The sequence below is a fragment of the Schistosoma haematobium genome, chromosome 1 (genome assembly GCF_000699445.3).
Source record: "Schistosoma haematobium chromosome 1, whole genome shotgun sequence".
NCBI lineage: Eukaryota > Metazoa > Platyhelminthes > Trematoda > Strigeidida > Schistosomatidae > Schistosoma > Schistosoma haematobium.
In genome coordinates this window covers 72,338,257-72,349,010 of record NC_067196.1, presented here as the reverse complement: position 1 = coordinate 72,349,010, position 10,754 = coordinate 72,338,257, and the positions used below count along the sequence as shown (strand labels likewise).

General features: G+C 33.3%; 1 protein-coding gene across 1 annotated transcript in view; it reads right to left on the bottom strand.

The window, feature by feature from the left end:
* Nucleotides 1–1,376: 1,376 nt before the first annotated feature.
* MS3_00002056 (uncharacterized protein) overlaps nucleotides 1,377–10,754 on the bottom strand; it is a 29,559-nt gene continuing 20,181 nt past the window's right edge. The window contains exons 8-9 of the mRNA XM_051209614.1: nucleotides 3,682–3,835; nucleotides 1,377–2,668 (exon numbers count right to left, since the gene is read on the bottom strand). Coding sequence (XP_051075070.1) covers nucleotides 2,543–2,668; nucleotides 3,682–3,835 — 280 coding nt within the window. The 3' untranslated portion in view covers nucleotides 1,377–2,542. The remainder of the gene's footprint in view (nucleotides 2,669–3,681; nucleotides 3,836–10,754) is intronic.

The window sequence follows — 10,754 nt, the reverse complement described above, 5'->3', positions numbered from 1 at the left end:
GTTAGCAGTTCAGTAAGAGAAAATCTGAATAATGTGCATTCTTTTCGCTGTATATTGCCAGCAACCACATTGGCTCTTATTGAGTTTTTTGTAACTTTGACAACGAAAGGTTGTACACTTTTCAGGAACACAGCAGAATAGGTCATGCGATTAATAAACATAATGATATATTAAAACAAACAAAAATAGATAACTTGTTGAAATATCTAGATGGCAGGAACAGGTAGCCCAGATGCTCAAGCAGGCCGACTGTCAAACAATGGCAGTAAGACTGCAGACACAACATAGTTAGTACGTACGTAACAGTGCCGATACACCAGACATAACAGTTTTAGTTCATCCACTTTTCAGAAGTACATAAAAATAAAAGATGGTGTGTGTGATACTGATGTCGATAGATATCAGTAGTATGTATCATCAACTGAAAGTGAAATACTTAACAGCAAAGGTGAAGAAGAGCGAAGAAAAGAGAACAATAACAAAGAATGAATATTATAGAAACGAAGGAACAATGAAGTCTGAGATGACTGACTGATATTTGCAAAGGAACAGTCAAGTTTTAGACAATTGATTGACATTTCGCAAATTATTATATGGCTCTCAGATTTTCCTAAGTTCTGTAATTTTGTATTTAAATGCATTCGATTATACCCACTTGTGTCCTCATTCACTGCAATAGACCTAAAACATAACGGTATTTTCTTTCTTACGGTACAACGAAAAGTGGATATGTCCACGTTGCGAACGTCCGTTTCAAGTCACGCCTCTGGTTTTAACTATAGTGGTCCAAAAGTAACAGATCCATATACCCAGAAGACACTACATTTATGATATCTCTCTGATAGCTTATTACTGAAAATGACTTAGCAGTCATGAACTATGTATAATGTTAAAAAACCCACTGTAGATATTGCCAGTTTAGTGATAGTACATAACATGAAGTGAGTGATTTGTCCGTGAATCCCTCTGTCTTTCTAAACATTATTATCAGCACAAGTAGTTGATATCTAGTTGATGTGTAATTGTGTTGCTCTGTTACTTTGATTATGTGCTCCCCTACTTTTTGGTTAGTGGCTGTTTTTTCTATAGGCTGATATATCCAATCTATCAACATGTATATCAATATCTACACTACTTTTAGATACATTTTGGTAAATTACTTCCTCCTAACTGAAGTTTCGACTCAGACATTCGATAAATAAACCAACTGGCCTGAAAAAAGCCATACGTTATCAAACTAGTAGCTGTGAGCTACGAATCTTCATCATCTTATGGTATACAACTGAAAATATTTCACTGCAAAAATAACTAAAACAAGCAGACCTATTACGTATTCTGTATACAAAAACTTTTTAGAAATTAAAACACAACAAAAATGATATATTCACATGTACTTTTTTAATTGTGAGCATAATGGTTTTAGAAACGAAATCGAATGTCAAAAGCAGTTATATCCAAGTGGAGTGAATTTATGGGTTACTGATGTAAATTTGATTAAACACTTTTTTAAAAAAGATTTCGAGAGGTGTACATCCAGTTAAATAAATTGTTTTATTAACCGATATATATATATATATATATATCAAATATTATTATAAGAGAAAAATAGGAGAGGATGCGATACATATACATATTTGTTATATAATAATATCAGGATCGTCACAACATAGAGAGATTATTTAATCGTGTAGTAGGATGTAGAAGAAATATGTTTATAAAACAATAGGATTGCACAAACTAACACTACTACACATAAACAACTATCTTGAGAATGGAGAAGGAAGAAAATGCTCTGACAATTTTCATTAGTTTTTGTTTGAAAAAAAGTACAACCAACTTGGTGACAACAACGCTTATCCCTTGAATGTTTCACTGGTTTATATATATATATATTGCCTACACATTATCTTCTCATTAAAAGACAGCAACAAAAGAAATAAAATGAGGAAAATGCATACAACAAATAAAAGTGAACAGAAATTTTTAAAAATACAAACAAAAGCCACATTAATTCGAAATGAGAATATGCACACGTACATAGGTTAAACTAAAAATTTGTGTTGAAAGACAACCAAAATTTATAAAAAGAACTTTGAGCAATATTAATAAGTAAGAACAATAAATGGAATAGAAATGGGCAAATATTACATTGTTATTAAAAGCATGCATACTATGTATATATACTGAACACTAATAATTTGTATTAATGTTCCTTGTGAAGCAGAAATTCTTTGTAATTCAACAAATGATTTATACGTGTGAATTACTATACACAAATGCAATTCGTTTGTCTGTCAGTTGAAGAAGTAAATTGAGATCAATTAGATTACAAAATGTATGTATATGAGACACTGGAGAGTTTGGTGTGCATGTATTTTTAAAAATTAGTCAATAATGATGTTCTTAATAGAATAAAACGATAGAATATTAATGTAGGACGGATATTAGGAGGTCCGAAAATGGTAAATAAAACCAGCCAATAATTAAATTGTCACGTTAGTGCAGAATGTAAAGAAAAACAAATCCGGTTGATACAGCTATTTCAAGATATAATGGCACGTCGAAATGAAGGTGAAGATGTTAAGCTATCCAAACTACCCCATTTTTTCTTGGTAAAACATTTTTGAACAAGATCATGAAATTGATCGTCCATTACTCGTGAAAATGCCTAAATATAAGTTAATAATCAGATACTTTCAGAAAAGTAGTTGTGTAGTCATAAATTTATATAATAATTCTCATTTTTACTCATTTTATTTCCGTTATACATTTATCAACACACTTTGAAGTCCGAATGCTCAGAATGTTGATAATTTACTACGATATTTAAGTCTAATCATCTTTTAAATTTTTGTAAAGGTCTTAAAGAATGTAGGACAGTTAATGGCATACTCGAACTTTTATTGTACAATAACATGTCATAGACGGATTACATCAAAATTTATTACGTGGATTAATTTATTTATCATTCCGAAATACTTTCATAACACCGTGATTATACAGTACGTCACAGAAATCGTATACGGGTATTCGTTCAGCAGAGTATTATTTTACGTAGTTGAACTCAAGTACCACGGATTAAGTTGAAAAACTCAGGCATCTTGACAAGAGATTATCACATGACAGGTACTTCGTTGAATGTTTGAAAGATACTAGCTGTGGGAAAGATTACTGAACAGTAGTATCACAGTTCTTAGATAAATTATAGTATGAAACACTAAAATATGAGCTTGATTCTATCTAATTTTAAATCCGAATAAATACAGAGGTTAAGCATCATAATCAATATAGTTCATGATAGAACAAACAAACCCTAGTATTTTGATACTATGATTTATTTATCATGTGCTTTGAAAAATGTCATATTTTATAGATATCAAAATGAAACAATATCTTACTAAGACTTCATGTTTCGATGGCATTTTGATATTTAAAAAAAACTGGACCTTACGTATAAATAAAGACTAACATCATATAGTTATTCGAACATATGAGTGTTATTTATTAGTCTCACAAAAAAAACTTCTAAAACCTTTACTAGTTCTTATTTCATTAATTAACTTTTTCACAGGAAATGGGATAGATGTCATAGTGATTCCAAGTCGGTATACTATCCCCATAAAATCGTAATAATGAAATTTGTAAACGGAATCGAGAAAGTTCGCATATATCTATATATACCTCAAGTTTATAGGCACGATCGGTAGATAATAACGTTGGCTGATAACTAGGTCCACATAGTGATCTAATATCAAAATAATATTTCGCATAAACTGAACTAGGTACATTAATATTGAATTGAATTATTTCCAAAAATCGTCTTTCTAATTCATTTCTAAAAATAAAAAAAGAAAGTAATTTTTACAATAACAAAAAAGTTATCAATAAGTAGTCAAATAAATTTCTCTAAAAAAAATTTTAACCGAACAAAAAATACGAACACAATAAACTTGTAAATATTTTGAGAAAATGTTTATTAAAAGCAACAATGAATCAAAATGTAAACGGTACGTTCACAAATCAATTTAGAATGTTTACATAGATATCTAGAAAAAAACTAATTTTTAACCATTTTAGTCATTTGAATGAAAAAAAACCTACACGTTCTCATTTCTGTAGACAATTCAAATTTTTAGATTTATCCATTATGAGATTTTTTTAATTCCTGTGTATAACAGTCAAAATAGAAAGTTGGAAAATAAAATATATGGATCACATACAATTCAACGACGCCTCATATACAATGTACACACATAATATCTTAAGGTTATAAGTCAGATGAAAGTATAAGTGGATATAAGTAAATTAATTATGCAGCAGTCAAAATTCACCATTCACATGTTCACGAAGTTTTCCTATCTGTAAGTATAAATGAGCTGTAGGTATTTTAATAGGCTTTTGACAAAACAGTTTCATATACAGTTTTGTCTCTACTCTCTGTCTAGTTTAGCTGTCTAGGCATGTGAACAGTATCTTTACAGAACTACAAATGATAAAAGTATACCAAAGTTACAACTGCTACGTGTGGCATGATGCCTGAATCTTTAAAATACAAATAGAGATAGCATCAAAGAATCTCCTGCTTTGTTTTGGGCACCCGGGCAGTATCACAGCCTACACACAAATCAAGTGACTTGTGTGGCGCATATTTATTCGGTGCCCCTTCGTACTAATTTTTATGTGCTCAAATAAATCAGATTCTTGAACAAAAAGAGTATAGGTTCAAGTTCTCAAGGAATGTTATTAAAGTTTAGTGAATCACTGTGATAAATCTTGTGCCTCTCCACAAAGTTGGCTAATTATGTATGTATGTTTGAAATAAAAGCTTCTATCAAACTCAGGGCTCCAATCAAGACATTTGACCAACAGTAATTGATCTTGTAGAAAATTGGTGTGTTTTAATCTCATTATTTTTAGTTTATTTTCCAACCTAATCCTTAATACAGTTGGTACATGAAGCTTTGAATACAGTAGAAAGAAATTAGATATAAAACGGCATTGAGTTAAGGGAAATTTCATGTGCATATATCAACTCTACTGTACCTAAACAAAGACATTAAAAATTTTGAAAAAAATATACATATAGAGAGAAACCTTATCAGATATTACATGCTATATCATTTTTTTATTGAGTGAAGTCAGGTGCTTGCAGCTTACATAAATTCACTTTACTTCATGATGTCAATAATGGTTAAAAAAAAAGCGTTGACAATCAGTAGTACATATTTTCATAGTCATTATTTTTTAATGAGGTGAACGAAAATATTACAGAATAATAAAAATTACAAGTTATAAAATTCGCCTTTAATTTATACGTGCGTGCACTGTGTTGATATGACATGGTGGTTGGAGGTAGTCGACAGGAAATTATGAAACAAGATATTGTGCTATTCGGTACTTGTCAGCAAAGTGTACCTGTAATTTTGAGGGAACTGATGCTTCCTGAAGGACCCGATCCCGTGTCACCCAGCTTTACAGTCAGAGACGTTATCACTAAGCTATACAGGCCGCGACTGACCTTGTGTAGGCCTGGAGCGTATTAACAATCCATTGATCACTGGATAGTGACCGACTACCTCCAACCAAAATAACACTTCTAGTTTAGTCGGTTTGTCACATAAAACACTACTGACTTTGATAGCATAAATTAATCTCAGTCAGTCAGTCATCTAAAACGTAGAACCAGGCATATATATGCATCGGTCCAAGTTGCCATATCTTATTAGCACAGGAGAACACCAAATTCATAGAAGCAGTTACTTCGATGGTAGTAATATATATAAGAAAAGACTGCATTTAGAGATATGATACAGGGAGAAAGAATTGGTTCGTGGAAAGAAAGGTATAAAGTCATTTTAATCTCACGGTTTAAGGGAAGACAAAGAGTGTATATAAACTACTTTAAATGTCCTTAGTCACTGATCATTATACACAGAATTCTTGTTTCATAATAATGAACAAACTGCAACGTAAATTTTTAGCCTTTTTTGTGATTTATTGTTCAGCAATTACAAATAGCACGAGTGTAAGAGTTTTATAAATTTTATGTGGTGTTTAGTATTCAATTCTAGTCATCCATACACACTCAAAAGTCACGTTAAACTCAGTAGATATTTCGAAGATATCAGTATCAAAATATACTATTTTGTTTACCATTGTAATAAAAATAGATACACAATCGCACCATATACTGAATAATTAGTATCTATGAGGACTTTATCAGTGTCACAGATGAAACAATGTAATTAAAGAGTTGAACCTGTACACGTACGATATATAATTAACATTCTGATAACAACGTACGTTATCAAAATCAAAACTTTTGCTAAACGTAAGTTGAACAATTAAGAGTTTGAACTAAACAGCTGGTATTTTTTTTCAATTATATACGTGAAGAACTAACTTTCAACAACTAAGTTTTCAATTTGAATCGGACTGTATCTATTACAGTTTAATAAGTCAATTATTAGTATCACTAATTCCTGTGTAAGAAATGTGACTCAAGATGAAAACAATGACCTATATTTTTTGTTACTGGTACTCATCATCTAAGAGATATAGAAAAGTCAGCAGAAAAATTACTGTTTTGTTTACAGATTGATGATAATAAGTTCAAAACAAGATGGAATTTACAAACGATTTAATGAAAAAAATGTACATATATATAGCGAGAGAACCAATCAATAAATCACAAAAATGTTTAATTGATCATCATAAAGAAACGAAAGTGAAATGTATTTTTATTATCTACTTAATGAAAGCTATTGCACAGTATGCGTGCTTCATCTCTATTTCATAAGATCAACTTTCATGACAAGTGTTTATTTTGAAGAAGAAGAAGAAAGTAACATTTATTTTCAAATAAAAGTTTAATTTGAAAACAATGTGGTTAAAATAAATCTAATCTATCAAAAATATGATCCATATACATTATTATACGTAGGTTGTTAAATCCGTTTTATTAGATAGTATGGTTGTGTAGATGTTATTAGTTAAACTTAACTCCCATCCATAGGGTAGATAATCTGACCAGTATGAAAACTGAAGTCACATAAACTTTAATTTACAAATTTTACAGAACATTAAACTTATTCTATTCAAAACTCCATACTTTTGATAATACATATGTCATTTATATCGTTTAAAACATCTTTGGGAGTCCTCAGAAGTCAGATTCTTCAGGTATCACATTGTCTCATACAATTTTCTCAATTCCAAATAATTTGCTAAATTCGTGTGCACAAACCATTTTCTTCCACATTTAGTCTATCAGTGGCGATTGAAACACACAAGAGACTGTATGGATTCAGTTTCATTAAAACTGGAGATCGACGGTTGTTTTTGTGTTTAAAAGGTCATGACCCCTCATGAAACCTTAGGTTTACTTGAGTACCGTTGTTGTATATAATGTATTATTTTAGTAAAAAATAATAATAATTTCCTCATGAATTTGCAGTTTTTTCCGAGTTCTTTTTCGGGCACTCATTGGACAGTAAATGTAAGTTAGCTGGTCATCATAATTCATTAAAAATGAGTTGATATAAAAGTATTAACTCCAAACAAACTGTCGTTGTGTTATATATTCAATTCAATACAGTTCAAAAAAAGAACTACTATTCATTTAAAATATTCAGCATTTATTTTAAAACCCTGGTAACAAAATAATTTCGATAACTTTAAAGAGATTGAAATTAACAGTTCTCATTAAAAAATTTAAGAACAAAGAATATTACAGAGAACGATCGTTATCGATAACTTTTTTATCAGGCTCTACAACTAACAATCCAAAATGATTATTATTGTGTTACAATAGAAATAATCTATGTCATAAATTGGAAATGTCAAATTTCAACTTTAATATTTTATCTATTGTATTATAATCACAATAATTTTGAATTGATAGCTCTAGAGTCTGATAAAGAAGTTATCGATAACGATCGTTCACTGCAATATCTTTTGTTCTCAATAAACAATGAATACAACTGTAATATAGGTCAAGTCGGTCAATCGCAACGTAGAACCTAGTACGTATCTATATCGGTTCAAGTTACCATATCCCATTCTATACATGGAACGTCCGGACAATGAGGAAGACCAGTAAAATAGCAACGGAAATGAGGAGATAAAACTTGGCAGTACTGGGAATCCGCGAAACCCATTGGACCAAAGCTGGACAACAAAGGCTAAATACGGAAGAGACGTTGCTATACTCTGGTCACGAAGAGGAAAATGCTCCACACACTCAGGGAGTTGCTCTAATGCTGTCCAAAGTAGCACGAAATGCACTTGTAGGATGGGAATCTCACGGATCCAGAATCATCAAAGCATTATTTAAAACAAAGAAGGAGGGGATCACAATCAATATTATCCAATGTTATGCACCCACCAATGATAGCAACGACGACATTAAAGATCAATTCTATGGGAGGCTGCAATCAATCACAGAGAAGTGCCCAAGAAACGACCTCACCATTCTGATGGGAGATCTAAACGCCAAAGTCGGAATAGACAACACCGGATATGAAGATATCATGGGACGACATGGACTGACTGGGAGAGAGAAACGGAAGTGGAGAAAGATTTGCAAATCTGTGTGCATTCAACAAATTAGTCATAGGTGGCGCAACATTTCCACACAAACGTATACACAAAGCTACATGGATCTCACCGGACCACACCACAGAGAACCAGATACATCATATTTGCATCAACAAAAAATTCCGAAGGACAATAGAATATGTGAGAACCAGGAGAGGAGCTGACACAGCTTCAGATCACCACCTAGTTGTGGCCAATTTAAAACTGAAGCTAAAGAAGAACTGAACAAACAGCACTACAAAGGTTCAATACAGCCTTCCTTCGAGATACTGACAAACTCAATGAATTCAAGATGGCTTTCAACAACAGGTTCCAAGCCTTACAAGATCTACTGAAGGAAGAAGAAACTACCATGGAGGACAACTGGAAAGGTATCAAAGAAGCATTAACTCCAACACGTCAAGAGGTTCTGGGTCTCAAGAAGCATTATCATAAGGAATGGATCTCTATGGAAACACTGGACAAGATCAAAGAAAGGAAGAACAAGAAGACAGTAATTAAAAACAGCCGAACACGAGCAGAGAAAATCCAAGCACAAGCTGGGTAAATAGAAGCAAACAAGCAAGTGAAGAAGAGCATTAGAGCCGATAAGAAATACGTGAAAGAACTAGCGACGACTGCGGAAAAAGCTGCAAGAGAAGGAAATATGAAACAGCATTATGATACAACGAAGAAACTAGCAGGGAAATATAGAAAACCAGAGAGACCGGTCAAAGACAAAGAAGGCAGGCCAATCACTGAAATTCAACAACAGCGCCCAACTTCGAGATCAACAAGCTGGATTCCGTAAGGATCGGTCGTGCACAGACCAAATTGCAACACTACGGATCATCGTCGAACAATCAGTTAAGTAGAACTCAACACTGTACAACAACTTCATTGATTATGGAAAGCCATTTGACAGTGTAGATAGGAGAACGTTATGGAAACTTCTCCGATACTACGGAGTTCCTGAGAAGATTGTCAATATTATCCGGAACTCATATGACGGACTACAGTGCAAAGTATTGCATGGACGACAGCTGACAGATGCATTCCAAGTAAGCACGGGAGTCAGATAAGGCTGTCTACTCTCTCCCTTCCTCTTTCTTCTGGTGGTCGACTGGATTATGAAGACCTCGATATCTGAGGGAAAACACGGATTATAATGGACAGCTCAGAACCAATTAGACGATTTGAACTTCGCAGATGACCTACACCTTTTATCGCATACACACGAACAAATACAGATAAAGACGGCCAGTGTAGCAGCAGTCTCTGCATCAGTAGGCCTCAACATACACAAAGGGAAAACCAAGGTCCTCAAATTCAAAGCGGAGAACAGCAATCCAATCACACTTGATGGCGAAACTCTGGAAGATGTAGAATCCTTCATATACCTGGGAAGCATCATCGATAAACGAGAAGGATATGGATGCAGACGTAAAGGCGAGGATTGGCAAAGCAAGGGTCGCATTCCTACAATTGAATAACATATGGAACTCGAAACAACTTTCAACCAATATCAGAGTCAGAATCTTCAATACGAACGTCAAGGCAGTTCTACTGTATGGAGCTGAAACTTGGAGAACTACAACAACCACCATCAATAAGGTACAAGTATTTATAAATAGCTGTCTACGCAAGATACTCAACATCCATTGGCCGGATACCATCAGCAACAGCCTTCTGTGGGAGGGAACAAACCAACTTCCAGCTGAAGAGGAAATTAGGAAAAGACGATGGAAATGGATAAGACATACATTACGCAAATCGTCAAACTGCATCACGAGGCAAGTCTTAACTTGGAATCCTGAAGGGAAGCGGAAAAGAGGAAGGGAAATAGAAGCAGATTTGAAAAGGATGAATAACAAGTGGAAGGAGCTGGAAAGGATTGCCCAGGACAGTGTTGGATGGAGGATGCTAGTGAGCGCCCTATGCTCCTTCACGAGGAGTACCTGGCGTAAGTAAGTAAGTACCATACCCCATTAACACAGAGATGAAATGTTCAGACCAAACCCCAAAATAGCAGAAGTAGTATAGATCAAGTAAGGTATAATGAGTTTCATGTTACTTGTAAAAACAATAAACACGCTTACATCTCATGTATAAACACAATGAAAGAGTGATTCATGTAAAGAGTCAGAGGATTTAATTATTATCCTCATATTCTGTAG